This window comes from Oncorhynchus kisutch, linkage group LG8 (assembly GCF_002021735.2).
Source record: "Oncorhynchus kisutch isolate 150728-3 linkage group LG8, Okis_V2, whole genome shotgun sequence".
Classification (NCBI taxonomy): Eukaryota; Metazoa; Chordata; class Actinopteri; order Salmoniformes; family Salmonidae; genus Oncorhynchus; species Oncorhynchus kisutch.
In genome coordinates, this window is record NC_034181.2 from 50,995,657 (window position 1) to 51,012,887 (window position 17,231).

The 17,231-nt window shown below is 39.3% G+C and overlaps 1 protein-coding gene across 1 annotated transcript in view; it reads right to left on the reverse strand.

Annotated features, from left to right (window-relative positions):
• Positions 1-11,756: 11,756 nt before the first annotated feature.
• The window catches only part of LOC109895575 (MAM domain-containing glycosylphosphatidylinositol anchor protein 1), a 410,076-nt gene continuing 404,601 nt past the window's right edge, over positions 11,757-17,231 (reverse strand). The window contains exon 19 of the mRNA XM_031830541.1: positions 11,757-15,525. Within this exon, the coding sequence (XP_031686401.1) occupies positions 15,431-15,525 (95 nt within the window). The 3' untranslated portion in view covers positions 11,757-15,430. The remainder of the gene's footprint in view (positions 15,526-17,231) is intronic.

A 17,231-nucleotide genomic window follows, 5' to 3' on the forward strand; every position in this document is an offset into this window, starting at 1 on the left:
GCGGTTTTATTTGCTGACTGAATCGAAGCTGATAATAATCTGTTTTTTACCCCACTGGTCTCAGGAAGAAATTAGTCCTCACTGTCCTATCGAGATCGGATACTGGTAGCTGCCACAGCCTGGTCAGCTCTAGCCTCTTGTTATCTGTCAGATAGTAATAATAGCCACCTCAATCACCAATAACTGTCTAACAGCTGTTGTTTGTACAGAAATGTTTTGTTTTCTTTGTTTTGTCCCTTTTCAGAAGTAAATTAACTAGGCTAGCTTTCGCAGGTTGATGTACCATTAGAGAAAGAGCTGGCTAACGTTAGCTATTATTTTTTCCTCAATCACACTAGACCTGAATCAAATGATGAAACCATCGACAAAACGATTGAAGATGAATATTCTGACTTTTTCAGTGCAATCTGAGTTTTTTTTGTCAGTATGGCAACGTAATGTTGTTGATCTGTCAGTTGCCCTCGCTAATTCCCTACTTTTCACACTGACACAGTAAGAAACAGCTCTAACATTACAGGCTTCACTGTCATGGTGCACAGTAGAGGTCTGTGTGGCACTGATTTCTACAATCACAAATCTTTGTATTTTCTTTCAAGAGTTGTTCATTTGTTAGGCTATTGGTTAAAGGTGCAACACAATATCTATTATTGAATTATTGAATTACCTTTGATCTATTTCAGTCTTAATATTCACTTAAACATATTTAATAATGATCTCTTACCTGACTTGATGACTGTGGGCATTTTTGCTTACTTTTTGCTCTAAATGGAAACGACACATTGTATTGTGTGAAAATGTAGGAAATTAGCTTTAGATGCCCCAAAAAAGTATGTGGGAGGACCCCTAGAATCCCCCCCCCAGGTTATACCCCCCCCCCACTTCTAAATCCAACTTTGCATCCCTTTTTATGAATGCTGAATTTCTGACTAGGCCTCTATGTTGATCAAGATCAAAATAAAAAAAATTAAAGACAAAAACAAAACCGTGTTTTACTATAGGCTATACTGGTCTCCTATGACACAATGACATGTAGCTGAACTTGCTCATTTTACTGACTTTTGAAAGAAAATACAGGGTGTTGGGAGCTTCAACCAGTGCCATGTTAAAACATATTCTCTCGAGTCTATCCTCATTGGGGGCTCCATATTTACAGAACATCTTTATATTGAGTGGGTTTTGTTATTTTACTGCACCAGTGCCATGGGCTCCCATAGAAAAGACAGTAGTCTACAATGACTTCAGAAAGTACAACCTGAATTCAAAATTGATTAAATAGATCTACACACAATACTCCATAACAAAAAAGTGAAAACATGTTTTTTGAAATATTTTCAAAAAAATTGAAAATGAAATACAGAAATATCTCATTTACATAAATATTCAACACCCCTGAGTAAATACATATTAGAATCACCTTGCCAGCGATTACATCTGTGAGTCTTTCTCTGTAAATCTCTAAGAGCTTTGCACACCTGAATTGTATAATATTTGCCCTTTATTATTTTCTAAATTCTTCAAACTTTGTCAAAATGGTTGTTCATTATTGCTATGCAACCATTTTCAAGTCTTTCTATAGATTTTCAAACAGTCAAAACTGTAACTCGGCCAACAATCAATGCCCTCTTGGTAAGCAACTCCAGTGTAGATTTGGCCTTGTGTTTTAGGATAATGTTCCAGTGTCTGATGGAAAACAGACTGAACCAGGTTTTAGACAAGAGAGGAGGTTTTAATTCCTGGAATAAGTGTAACAATGTATCATCAGGGTTTTAAACGTGGGGCAAGACACATTGAAAACCAACCATTTCTGTTCCTTTTTACATGTATTTTTATTTTTAATCAAATCACATTTTATTGGTCACATACACATGCTTAGCAGATGTTATTGTGGGTGTAGGGAAATGCTTGTGCTTCCAGTGCAGCAATATCTAACAAGTGATATCTAACAATTTCACAACAAATACCTAATACACACAAATCTAAGTAAATAGTACAGTAGATAGTACAGAATAAAGTATTGTTATGACTCTCACTCCTGGGTGAGGATCAAAGATAGCCCCGCTCCCCCTCTCTCCCACCAGAGAGGAAGGGGGAAGGCCGGTTTTATGACTTAACGCCAGTCATAAACTTTCTCTCTTTGAGAATGGAATGTCTGAGTGTTACGGAAGAGAGGCTCTTGCTAAAAACTTTAATGTCAAAGGATTGGACATTGGAACATCAGTTTTGGAATCCAAATGTTTGGAATGGTCGGTGGGGATCCAAACAATAATCATGTAATTTAGTGTTTTGTGATATCATTAAGGATGGTATAACTAAATAACTGTATCTTTAAGAGCTTTCGCAATGTAGACATCAGATGTACATCTAAATGTTGTAAAACGTATATGATTAAATATGAAACTATTTGTGAAAAGATAGCAATGTGATTTTAAACTTCTAAATGAGAACTGTTTTTCATATAAACTTTTGCCAAGTCAGTAACCACACCCATGTGACCACAGACATTGTGGCAACATAATGGAACTGCTCTTCAAGGTGAGTGCATAAAAGGACTTGCTGAAAGATTAACATATTAGACCAGAGAACGTGGTTGGAATTTAAGTGAGAACAAACAGCGTGGAGCGGAGCGGTGGCTACACGACAGACAAATGGTTTAAAACTACAACACCAGATAATGGTAAGACCCTCTGAAACTGTCAATGAGTGAAGAAGCTAAAGATTAAACAGGAACATTCACAGTCTACAACTGTTTAGGTACTGTTAAAAGCTGTTAAAGATAGGGCTGACTACTGCCCCCTTTGGAGGAATTGCGTGCCCATAGTAAACAGAAATAAAATCTGTCAACAATTGCTAATATATGCATATAAGAAAACACTCTAAAGCTTCTAAAACCGTTCAAATTATGTCTGTATGTAAAGCAGAACTCTCAGGGCAGCCATTCTCCCAAACTCTCTCTTGCCATCATGAAAGTTGGGCCAACTTTGACGTCATCGCCCCTACCCTTCCCAACCAGCTACAGATCTGGGAACAGTTCCTATCTCTTCAGCGCGGTGTCCCCTTTCAGTGGGGCCTCTCATTGTGAGAATCGCGTGCTCCCTCGAGTTTTGGCGGGCTGAAACCTCCGGGTCACGCGAAAATACATGTACTTCCATGCGCTCGTCTGGTCCGGAGCTCTCTTTCTTCCAGGATTGACCAAACGATTTCGGTTTGTCTGTTCGAGCTAAGTTTTGTTTTGCATGTTTAGAACATGCTAAAGCTTGATTCTGCACTTAGTTTGACCAGTTTAGTCGACATATAATATGTAATTTTGAAGTTTAGATGCGCATCCACTAGAATTTTGGCTGCATTTCAACCGGAATCTGTCGCGTTTGGTAACCTAAAGACACAGACTTGAAAACCAAACGCAGTTTTTGGTAAGTATAACTCCTTCCACGTCTTCTGATCGAAGAACATCAAAGGTAAGGGAATATTTATGTGTTAATTATGGGTTTCTGTGGACTCCGAGATAGAGGAGACATAATGCTAATTTCTGAGTGCCGTCTCATATTATAGCCCAGTGAACGAATTCTGTAACGTTAAAAATAAATGTAACACAGCGGTTGCATTAAGAAGAAGTGTATCTTTCCATCTATATGTAGAACATGTATATTTAGTCAAAGTTTATGATGTGTATTGCTTGTTATCTGACGTTAGCTCCGGCAGATATCATCATTTCTCCGGACATTTGAGTAGCATTTTGTGAACATGCCGTCATTGTAAACAGAGATTTATGGATATAAATAGCATATTATTGAAAAAAACATAAATGTACTGTGTAACATGTCCTATTACTGTCACCTGATGAAGATTTTCAAAAGGTTAGTGAATTATTTTTCTTTTAATCCTGCGTTTGTTGATTGCATTTTTTGGCTATTCAAATTAGCTGTGTCTTTGGTGGTGGTTTGACATAAATATGTGCTATGTTTTCGCCGTAAAACATTTTAGAAATCTGACTTGCTAGCTAGATGAACAAGGTGTTTATCTTTCATTTGAGCTATTGGACTTGTTAATGTGTGGAGGTTAAATATTTCTACGAATATTTTTGCATTCCGTGCGCCACCGTTCCAGCTGAACGTGGGAGGGGTCGTTCCCAAAAGGGAACCCTACCCCGTCAACAGGAAACTCAACGCAGACAGGAAAGAAGAACAGTTCCTTATCACAGTGTGATACACCTCTGATGAATCCATTCTAACGAACACTCCAGAACAAAAGAAGCATACAACTACAAAGGACATTGTGACCTCTGGTGGACAAACCAGAGTCTTACATCCCTCAAACTCCTCGCAATAGATGGATGAGTAGTTTCAACTATTACTTTCGACGACATAGAAAGACATCGAAGCGTAAATATACGTTGCATTTCTAAATCCGAATGAGCGGTTGTTAGGGTGCTAAATATTCATATTTACGATGAGCGTATTTTCCAAAGGTATGTATGATACATCCACTCTATTTGTCTCTCCCATCATTGTATAACCAAACGGTCATGTTTTTGATAATCCACTAGGGACTTCTCATTGCCTTATGTAGGTAATCAATAATCTATACTGTGTGTGTCTTTATGTATTTCTGTGTGATTATTTAGTTAGTTGGTAAATAAATAATTAAGCCAATTTGTGTATCACTGAATCATCACGTGCAGATTTCCGAAGTCAATGACATTCAGAATGAGACTGATGAAGTAATAACACATAAATAAGTGACTTATCTATAGATTCATATATCTTAGAAGAGTTTAATTCGGAAGATAGTAACTCATTAAATAAGTTTTCCCATGATGCCCCAAGTTACTAATGAGTTGATTGTTAAATTATTAATTTAATCACGTAATAATTAAATGTAGTTAATTGATTTGATAAAATAAGTAATCACATTAATAATAGTCATGACAGTATATACATATGAAATGAATAATGCAAGATATGTAAACATTATTAAAGTGACATTATTAAAGTGACTAGTGTTCAATTTATTAAAGTGGCCAATGATATCAAGTCTGTAGGTAGGCAGCAGCCTGTACTGCCTACCTGCAGCAGCCTGCACCTGTACTGACCCCACCTTCCGGATGATAACAAGGTGAACAGGCATTGGCTCGGGTGGTTGTTGTCCTTCATAATTTTTTGGGGCCTTCTGGTGACATTGGGTGCAGACCGCACCACCTTCTGGAGAGCCCTGCAGTTGTGGGCGGTGCAGTTTCTGTAACAGGCGGTGATGAGCCCGACAGGATTCTCTCAATTGCGCATTTGTAAAAGTTTGTGAAGGTTTTAGGTTGTCATGGAAATTTCCTGTATTTACCAAATCATGAGAGCAAACCACACACAAGTCAGAGTTAGTTATCACAAAGTCCATCTTGAATTATATGAGCTCCGTCACAACCCTGTGACTCTCAGATCAATTCAGTGTCTATCAAAGAATTCTCCGAGAGTCCCTTACACATTGCAAATGAGATCCTTTATAGCGAAGACACACATAGCCAGACAGCCTTGGCCATAATTTATCGTTCAGCTTTGTCTCCTAAACTATGTTCTTTTCTCAAACTCAGAACCTAAACAAATCCTCCATATTTGATTTTGATTTTATTAGGATCTCATTTAGTCCCCATTTGGACTAATCTTCCAAGAGTCCTTAACATTAAAATACAATTTATAATACAAACACATATAACACACTATTACAAACATACATAATACACTAGCATAATGACCCAATAAACACTGATTCTTCATCTACTATAGTCCCACAACATTTCTATATACTATACTTAAATGATTTTTAAATAATGTTTAAACTTATATATCAACAGGCATATATCAAATCCATCCTGTCTTGACAAGATCACAGAGACACATTGACTGGCACACAGACATTGTGGAGCCAAGAGATACACGCTTGACCTCTCCTCTCTGCGGCCCAAGTACCTTAGTCTTGACAAAGAACAGATAACTGCAACCCCGGCCACAGTATAAACATTCTGATGAGAAGTAACTTACAAACATATGATGAATATAAAACATCTTTCCTATGTTACCAACTAATTCTGATTATTCCCCAACAAGGTGACGAGCCAAATTTCTTCAGCCTCCTGAGGTTGAAGAGGCGCTGTTGCGCCTTCTTCACCACACTGTCTGTGTGGGTGGATCATTTCAGTTTGTTAGTGATATGTACACCGAGGAACTTCCTGGGACAAAGCAACGATGCATCACACCCAAAAGTGAGAAAAAAAACAATTGTTTAACTGTGCAATCACTGAAAATTATTAATGAATGTCAATAGCGTCATTCCAAACCCTTTACAAATGGAAACTTATTGTAAAGTGTTACCTGAAATTCACTGATTCACTGAGGAATTGTTGTGTGGGTTACAGAGATAAGGTAGTCATTCAAAAATCATGTTAAACACTATTATTGCACACAGAGTGAGTCCAGGCAACTTATTATGTGACTTATTAAGTACATTTTTACTCCTGAACTTATTTAGGCTTTCTATAACAAAGGAGTTGAATACTTAGACTCAATATATTTCAGCTTTTCATTTGTATTTTTATTTTTTTTTACACATTTCTAAAAACATAATTCCAATTAGACATTATGGGGTATTGTGTGTAGGCCAGTAACAAAAAGTCTAAATGTAATCAATTTTAAATGCAGGCAACATGTGGAAAAAGTCAAGGGGTTTGAATACTTTCTTAAGGCACTGTAGATGGGGATTAATAGATGTATACAATATTGAGTGTTGTCTCAAAATTCATTGTGGAAACATTTATGAAACAAGAACTATATTTTACCTCACAGCCTAGGGCTGGGAGTTGATAAAAAAAGAGTGCATTCCAGATTTCTAACAGTCTTGAGAATCTGAATGAAGTCCTTCACAGGGAAAGTAACACTCTAGATGGGAAATGTATATTCCAACAAGTCACGGAGTTAAGGGACATTAAACAACAGAAGTTAATTTCTAATTATGATCATTATACTTAACTTCTTGTTTAGAAAACAACCACACTAACTACTTATTTGGGTGTCACAGAGTATCGAAGTCATATTCCCAGGTTTATGATCAAACTAAATTAGCCTACACCAATCATGAAAAGTAGCCTGTACTCAGGGGATAATGAAAGAAAGCATAGAACAGCTATTCTCACTGCCTTCATAATAAGACAAGAGAAACAACCCGGGAATTAACTTAGTTAAGTAAAGGTAATTTTTTTTTTTATGACTTGAGAAGAGAGCCTAAAACGACGAGAGTCAGCATCTGAATCAACCGGATCATACCAACCCACCAATAAGCCATGTCTAGAACAAGAGCAGCTTAATTAGCCCTATATCTATCTCCGTCACAGATCACGAAAATGAAGACGAGTTGGCGTCTTTCGGGCCCCGCCATTGTGCCTTGTGAGAAGACAGTAAGGAAGAAAGGGGAGGGGTGGACGGATGAGTGGAGAGAAAGGGAAGGAGGGGGGAAATGACAGAGAGCGTGGAGCTTGCCGAGTGTGTGGAATGTGTGAAGCGCGCTGGACCGTGCACCCAGCTGGGTCTTTGTCCTAGATTCAATCAGATCAAGCGTTAACTGGTGGGAGCCAACAAGTTCAGAATGAGAAAGTGTTACAGCTCACATTCCAGTGTTAGAACTTGTAAACAAGGCTGCATGGGAATTATCTTAATGAGACTCTGTCGCTCCCTTTACCACCATCACTACCACCTTCCTACCATCCCCTCCGACTTTGACACATTTTGTATTCTTCCACGACACTCAGCTGGACCCGTCAGATCGTTTCCTTGTCCTGAAGTGAGAAGGCTCTCCCTGATGAGGTCAGGGGTCAAAGCTGCCCAAGAACAATGGATAAGGGTCCGGAATAACAGACCCTGTCTAGTATCTAGTAACGCTGGAGCCTTGGGGCATTACACTAAACTGTTGCTTGCAGAGATATACCTAAAAAAATTGTACAGACCGTGGTCAGACATGTTACAATGCCAGACATGATGAAATGTGTTGCCCAGGAGACTGTGTAGGACATGTTACAATAATGTGCTTTAGTGTCACTACTACTAATTTTAAACTTATGACAAATTAGGTTTTAGAACATTACAAATGAAGTGTTCATACCAGAACAGGATTATGTCACTCGGCAAAAGTATTGTATGTGGTTCTAGGTCAAAGTTGATTGACCTACCAAGACAGGTATTGTTAACTGTAGGTGCTCTAAATATAAAGTAGCAGTTAAATAAATGTACACTGAGCATACAAAACATTAGGAACACCTTCTCTATCCAAGACAGACTGACCAGGTGAATCCAGGTGAAAGCTATGATCCCTTATTGATGTCAACTGTTAAATCAATTTCAATCAGTGTAGATGAACGGGAGGAGACAGGTTAAATACAGATTGAGACGATTGAGACATGGATTGTGTATGTGTGCCATTCAATGGGTGAATGGGTGAGACAAAATATTTAAGTACCTTTGAACGGGGTATGGTAGTAGGTGCCATTGCGCACTGGTTTGAGTGTGTCAAGAACTGCAACGCTTCTGAGTTTTTCACGCTCAACAGTGGCTGTTCTGAAAGGAAAAAGGGAATTGCAACTCATGTTTTGTACACTCGGTGTATATCCTAGAGTCCGACCCGGTTTCCTGTGAACCTGTATGTGTGTAATGACACGAGGCCTATACTTGAACCTACATGTCTGTAGCCCTGGATCTCCTATAAAAAAACGTACAGTACATGGACAGTATCGGAGCATAAATAGAGGATAATTGCAAATTGCAGTCGTGTAAAGGTAGTGGGAAATTCTACAATGCTCAAAAGTGCTGGGCCTCCTATATGAACATTGTTTCCAACTTCCCTTGCCTATACAGCGAAAACACAGTCAAGTGATCTGAATAACTTCCGAAACTGCATGACATGCGACAAGACATTTGAATAATGATTTGTGCTTGCTAATTGCTATGGGAATCTCATTTTGGAGTTTATTTGATATGCCAGGAGGAGAGAACGCAGGTGTCTGTAATGCTACTTACAGCCACAGGATGTGAATGAGCTCTGATTACTAAATTCACTGTGATGCTGGTAATATGCAAGGCTTGAATACAAACTGGTGGATAGAGGATAGTGTGGGAGTTGGAATTCTGCATTTTACACTGCATAACAAGTCCCCAAGAGGTGTTTTTATGGTGAAATCATTATGTACGTGTGATGTGACAACATGTGCGAGAACCCACTGTGTGTATTGGAGAAGATGACAAAAAGAAGACAAAAATCATCTCTTTTTGTTCTTTCATGATTATTTATTCATACATTTTGGAGTCATATTTCAAATATATTTTTCCTCTAAAATATTTCAGTACATGACAGAGAATATACAACACCCAGCACTGCTACACCGTTCTTCGCGCGTTCACTAAGGTGCATATACACACACACACCGTCTTTGTCTCGGATCCGCACACATTGCACAAGTCTGCACAGCCAGGCAGGAGCTGTGAAGTTACTCTGACCAATCTGACTGCATTGGGGAGGGTTCAGTCATTTGGTTGCGCTCCAGATACACAGAGCCTGCACAGGTCTGCGTAGATTATAGGATGATTACATCATGTTGATGTGGTTGATCAGACATAAAAGACTTCTCCAGGCATTATAAAGATCTGGGGTGACTTTCCCAATAACATGGCTATAATCTTTAGCACTAAGATCATCCTAAATCCATAGGTAGGGCAATGGACAAACAATGATTAATGAATGCTAAAGATGTCTTTGGGAAACTTAGCCCGGATCAAAATCACTGTATCTGGAACGCACCCTTTATGTGAGTGGACAAAGTGTCTGCACTGGCAGTGAGGCAGTGATGTGAAAACCTATACAGTAACAGTCAGTCGGTCCTGCTGTTGAATACGTAGAGCATCAATGGTGTGTGCCGGGATGTCTCTAATGGAAGAGGGTTCATTTTTAGTGACTGAGTGACTGGCCACCCCTTCTGAACATTGCCACAGATATTGCTTGGACACTACGCTAACTGGCTGAAGTGGTTTTCATGGATGGAAAGTCACCTCATGGAGGAATAGCAGTTGTGAGGCACTTGCTTATTTGATCTCTAACCTGCATGTCGGGGGTCCTTTCTAACCTTCTTGTTTTAGACAGATAACTACAAGGATATGATATGACAAAAGATGATAGATTGATAATCTACAACAAAACATGTTGATAGTACATACACTTGTAGTGGAGGTTTGAAAATGTTCAGCATGAACTGGGGACCCTTTAGGTGGTCAAGGGAAAACCTGGATCATGTAAAAACATCAGATAACTGGAGGTGTGGCAATGCCACATTTATTTACCAAATTCCCACTCTTTTCAGAAATCTTGGTTGTAGAATTCCTGAAATCAGAAGATAATAAGCAGGGAGGGAACTGGGAGTCAGAAAGGTTCCAGAAATGTGCAAACCTAAGGGACTATACCAGTGAACTGAACTCCCATTCGGTCTTGTATCCTAGAGGAATATATTGATAATCTACACCAGACTGCAATAATATAGAGTACGGTGTAGATTTTAGGACAACCTCAGCTAATGAGGGAGTGATGTGACAATCATGAAGTACTAAAAAAACGAGCATTAGTACACAATGGGTATCAAATGGCATACATTTCAAGACATTTAATTTCACATTAAAGTGCATGAAAAGCAGCACAATGAATTATACCTCAGACCGAACAGCTGCATACTCCTTTCTGGACACAAGTGAATAGATTTCAAATGGCCAACTATTGGATATATCTGATTTGTCAACACAAAATTGCCTCACTTTCAGGCATTTCTTGGTTTCATTTGAAGTATGCAGGTTAGTTTAATTTCCAGTTGATCTGGTGACAGTAAAGACAACCTAAGGGTAGGCTGTGTAACGTTTGTCAATATCAAAAATGTACAACTCAATTCATATAGGAGTTTTGGAAAGAAAGACCATGAATTCAAACTACCAAATATTACTACCAATACTGAAGGTCAGGTTCAGATCAATGGAGGCACTTCAACCATCATGTCATAAGATCAAAATTCATCATTTACAATTCTCCCCTCAACAATAAATATAATATTGGTTAATGCTTATTTCTCCCAAAATAATGTTCTTGCCCACATTTCATAGTATTCCTGCCCACATATTTCATTGACAAGGAATTCACCTGACTTTACAACAGTGTTAACGTTGAGAAGTATTCTATAATAAAGAACACGGAAGACACAAAGATAAAATCTTATTACATTAAATTTAATCCAAGGTTTATCGTTCTCTATTTCTGTGCTGTACCCTTTCTTCCATTGGGTATTTAACATGATCAGTCTAGGCCCTGGGCATTTCTATGCAGGTTACTCAACTGTAATAATTGTAATCAGTGTCAGCGATGTATTTGCAGTACTGTATAATATATTTTGAAGTGGACCCTCCCACGCTCTCCTGAACACAGCAGCAGAGTACAGGTATAGTAGGATCCGGTTACATCTACACGTGTTGTGTTTCAAACGCTCAGTGTGTTGAGACTAATTGTAATGTTACACATACTGGTGGTGCTTAGCTACACATATATGATTATTGTGGAACTCCATTTAAAGAAGATGTTCATTTGTTTTCTAGTAAAGTATGTGACCATGGACAGGAATGTGTGTGGTCTCAAATTGATTTAGCTTGATATTGTAGTCTTGGTTTGAAAAAAAAAAATAACATTTACAAAAATAAAAAAAATAAAGGGAAAACAATTGATCTTCGTTTTAAAACCGCTACCTTCTTCATAATTGCCAAATACTCTAGATGTGTGAAGAAACCACAAATGAAATAAAACAACAAGTGAACATCAATTGCACCAAGCCTCTGAATTCTTTGGGGTCATGTAGAACGAGTTCAAATTTCCTAATGAAACATTATCATTTAAAATCATGTGATAAAGTACTTTGATAATTATCTTTCAGTTGCATCTGATTCTGATATATCATGTCCTAATTCAGGAATTGCCACCCTGCATATCTCCTGCCTATACTTACAGATAGTTGTAAATATACATTAAATATAGTAGCTAGCAAATGGTCAGCGCTTTCCAAAAATGCTTACGAAATGCACAGCTTACTGGATAAAGGAGGTGGGAAATGGGTAGTCGGCAAGACAGTAACTGCTGTCATGTGGTACCAGAGTTATCGTAAACTCTGAAAGAATATTGGAACAAAAAATTTGCCTAAATTGCCCACACGTCATAACTCCGAGCTTCTGATGTCCAAAGCTTCCAAGTGATGAATCAAGCACTCTTCTACCGAGTTTCCCAGTTGGATATTTCAGAGTTTCTTGGTTGTGAGTAGCACATGAACACCACAGATCTGAGATAAGACACCTTACCCCCTGTGACACGATGTTGGCTCAAGACATGACCTGAGATGCCAAAACTCCAACAACCGTTCGAGAGCATCTACGCTAAGACATGAGCTGCTGTTACATACATATGGGTGTTACAGTTAAAGTGAGCGAGCAAAGTGTACAAGCAAGCATGAGGTTAGGACCACACAAGATGGCTCCCAGATCACAATGACATACATTTAATAAAACAATGCTTCTCATGAGCTTGCAATGCAGTATGGACCTAAGTAGCTATTACAATGTGACTATGAGGGATGTCAAAAAGACAGCCAAAATGCACTTGACATCTGAAATCGAGTGTCCACACCCGATTTTTACCAAGTGCTTTAATTTAGGAAGATTATGGAAGCAAGTCTTAGATGGCTCCCAGATCACAATGACATACATTTAATAAAACAAAGCTTCTCATGAGCTTGCAATGCAGTATGGACCTAAGTAGCTATTACAATGTGACTATGAGGGATGTCAAAAAGACAGCCAAAATGCACTTGACATCTGAAATCGAGTGTCCACACCCGATTTTTACCAAGTGCTTTGATTTAGGAAGATTATGGAAGCAAGTCTTAGAGGCACACAGTTTGATGTCCATGTTCTGTGTATGTATATGAACAAGGTTCCCTTGTTGAGAACTTTAAGTTGAAGGTGAGAGCTGAATTAAGTAATATCGGCAACCGATACGATAAAAAAAAGCCTCATGCAGTAAAAGTACAACACTTATTTGGAGAAGACTGATGTAACAGTATCCCTGTATACCAAATCAACCCTTAATCCCTACTCCCATGCACTTGCGTAGATATGAAAGGATTGGACAGGTATAAGCAATATAGCAACAATTCCACCTGGCGTATCAGATGGTAAGATGGAGCTCCCACCATCGTGCTTATACCTATCCAACCCTCTCAGATCTACAAGTGCCTAGGGGTAGTATGTTGTGGTTTACGATTCAGGGGACTTTTGGAAACTAATCTTGAGAGGAAGATTACATGTGTTCTGCATCATCAGTTAGGTTAGTCTGTTGTTTTGTTCTTAGATTGTGACCAATTACTTTAGCTGAGATTCAATCCGATCGCGTGGTCGACAATGCAGCTTTTAAAGGTGATTTCTGTTTGAACGGACATCTGAAGCATTTACTGTGAACGTGAACATTGCCTTTAAAAGCTGTGTTGTCAAGAATCTACGATCGGATTGAATCTGTACCTTTGTGCAACAATGTGCTTGGGGCTCATTGGAATCCCTACCTTAATTGGGCGAACAGGTGCATTTGCAGGATGTAGACTTTGATCAATCACGATGTGCTCGGGCTAACTATGTGAGCTGATAGTGAATGATTATTGCTCCACAGAGAAACACAATCATACTGTAACAATGTTACATGAGTAATCGTCTTAAATAAACTATGGTTACATCGAAGACATTCAACCTCGATCGGCTGATACAGTTGTAGTAGGAAATTGGACCTGCTGCCTTCCAAATGTTGTTGATTCAGTTATTTCTCTAGAATCCTATACATGACATTCATCATCGGAAACCTGTGAAATAGAATCCATCTATCGGATCTGCACCCCCCCTCTCCTTACCCTGTTGGTCATTTTCTTGGATTTTGATGCCCTGCCCCCAATATACTACATCCATGCCTCATTTAAATGATGCGTATTGACGTGGTTGGCGTAATTGATTTCAATCATGCTCCACCTCCACTTTCTCCTTGTACAGGAAGCAGGAGGTACATTGTCTGTAGACCGCAGGAAGTCCGAGAGATGCTGTTACTGGCTGGACTTTGAAGATAGGGGATGTGGCTGGCTGGGGTGAATGAGTAGGGGAGGCTAGTCGTAGTCTCTGTCAAGTAATTTTTTGGGGTGGAGAGTGGGGTGGTGGGCATAATGGAGGTGACTGGCCCATCCCTGCCACGAGTGCTCAAGTGGGCTATAGGCGAAGGGTGTCATAGGTACCAACCAACACATCCACACATCTCTTCCACATAAATGTTACCACTCTCTTTTTTTCACATCCGCCCCCCAAAAAAACATAAGAACACAAATAGTTTGATTGGGACAAGATACAGCAACAACATACGGAGGAAAACCCCAAATAAAAGGGAGTAGATTGTATAAATTTGTGCTTCTGTAGATTTGCTTTGTTGCAGCCTGTAACGTTGCTCATGTCCATGAGTGTTTTTGTTTAATGTTTTATTTATTTAAACTTTTGTAATATATCATATATAGAGAAATGTACACGTACGATCCAACACAAGTCATCTACGGCTATGACCGGTTGAGGAGAGGCAAGTGGGAACTCCTTCCTTCCTTCCTTCCTTCCTTAGTCTGTCAGTCACTCAGTCTGCTGTGATCGGCAGCTCCCTGGCGCCCAACCCAAGGAGGCGAAGGGGAGGGTTCAATAAGGAGGGGGGGAACCCCCCTACCCTTGTCATCCAATTATTCTCAACCCCTCCCACCACCCATCCTTTCCCTTTTTTCCTCAGGTTCTTCATCATCTTTGGTAGAGTGTCCGACACTTTGGTGTGTCAGGGATACGGGTGGTCGCTGGGGGGGTTGGAAAGAGTAAAGGGGGGTGGCGGAAGAGTGTGTGAGAGTGAATAGAAGAATGAAGTGTGTCTGCTGTGAGGGGTTGGATTGAGTGATATTGGGTGTCAAAGGTCAGGTCATTGAGTTTGCGACTTTGCCTCAGTTAAAAATAGTGTGATTGGTTGAAAGAAAAAACACAGCCACATACGACTGTAAAGGGGTGAGTGGGAAAAGGAGAATGATAGAGAGAGAGAGTCAATCAAATGACAGTCAGTTACAAGCATAGCCAAGGTGTAATGGGAGAAGTGAAGCATGGATTGTCATCAAAAACAGGGCTGGAGATGAAAACTAAAAGGTGGATGGAGAATGTGAGAGGAAGAAGGGAGGGGAGTGGGGAGCGGTAGCGAGGGACACAGGGAGAGAAGAAGAGAGAGCAAGTCTGGGCAGTAGCCTGTCTCGGCAGACAGGGGACGCTGTGCGTTGTGCTCATCATCTGTAGAGCAGCAGTAGATATGAGCAGAGGGCGAAGGTCAGTGAGGCGACCAATGGGAGCGAGCGCAGACCTGGGGCTCCCCCAATCAGAACTGTGGAAAACACAAACAGAACAAACTGAATGGTCTGAGCTCAATAGGCTATTGTCCACAACCCACAAGTCACATTGATAAAAAGAGATGAAAATGTGAAACATCTTGAGATTTTGTTAAATGTACAATACTTTTATCTAGTCTAGTAAACCATATTTAGAAACTGTATGGGAGACCTTTACAGTAAAGCCTTGTAAGATACTGTAACTCAATCCCAAGATCTTATGAAGAGAGAAAGAGTGGAGGGATATGGCACTAAAAGCCTGAGACTGGCATAAGGGAGTAATGTATTTTATCACTTCAGAGGCAGGGTTCACAATGGAGATTGGATGTGTGTCATAAGTGCTTTGAGATAGCATATGAGAGACGAGTTGCTCATTGATGTCATCATCAAACTGCTCGCCTCTCGCCTCTTGTTCGACATGAAGATCTCTAAACCGAGCCGAATCAAAGAATAGATTGTGTTCGACAGGGAATTTGAAGTTCATAGTACAGTTGATGTACTGTGTTTTTATTTAAATGTATGTAATGTCACTGGCCGTTTCCGAATACCCATACTTGTGTCCTAAATAGTAGGCCGTTTGAGTATGAGAAATAATTTGTTTAATAGTATGCAACATTTTGAAAATCTAGTATACTTTAAATGCCCAGATGTCATACTCTACTGGATGCGCTACCGAAATCAACGAATAGTGGGAAACAGCACAATCACATGACGTATTCTCAGTATGCGAAAATATAATATTTAATAGTATGCAACATTTAGAAAATTGAGTATGGTTTAAATGCCAGGATGTTATAATCATATTGGCTCTTCATCTAGTAGAATATGTTGCACACTTTTCCACAATGCATTGGAAGAGGTAGACTGCAAGTGATTGGCTACGTGAAGAGAGCTAGGGCCTAACAAAAAAACGAAGCTTCTGCAGTCGTGTAAAATATAGGCTAAGTCGTTTTTGTTCTCATTATAATGATCACGGGTATTACATCGTAGGCTACATCTTTGAAAAAATAATTCTAATAATAATTCTAAAGTGGATTTCTGTTTTCTCACTAAAACTGTTTATTGTTCTCTTGGCCTTCATCTGAGCTTTTATATTAAATACTAAACCATTTTTTAATTTGTGAATGTGTCTGCACCGGGGACTCGGTATGTGGCTGCATTACTGATGGCATGTTAATCAGGCCTTTTGATTTGAACACATGGAATGTTTTCGTTTTGTAGGCTACATATTACATTTTTTTATGGATGTATCAAGCCTCAACATTCATTCTGATCGCGTTCCCAATGATCAGTGCTTTAGTTTATGTTCCTGTCCAGCGGTTCTGAATTTGTGAAGCAGCCGTCTGTCCACGTTTGTCTGTGCAATAGCCTTTTGATTTGAACATTTGATTTAATTTATATATGCTACAGCGCTTTGGTTTCACTAAGAAATATGTTGAAATGGAACCAAATGATCTGTTCTGTCTTCAATCCTTTTTAAAAAGGAAAGATTGTCTACTACGGTATAGCTTGAATGTGATATCTGCGTACACCCTGAGTAGGCATATAACTCCATTCCTATTCCATTCATAATTTAGAGAAAATGAATCAAATTGGAAATTAGCTGTTATCAGCTGCTTAATGCGATGCATGTGTGTTGAATTTGGAAAACGGCCCGCCCCATCTACTCAGCCAATCAGGAGCTGCTACTGCGTTGCAGCCA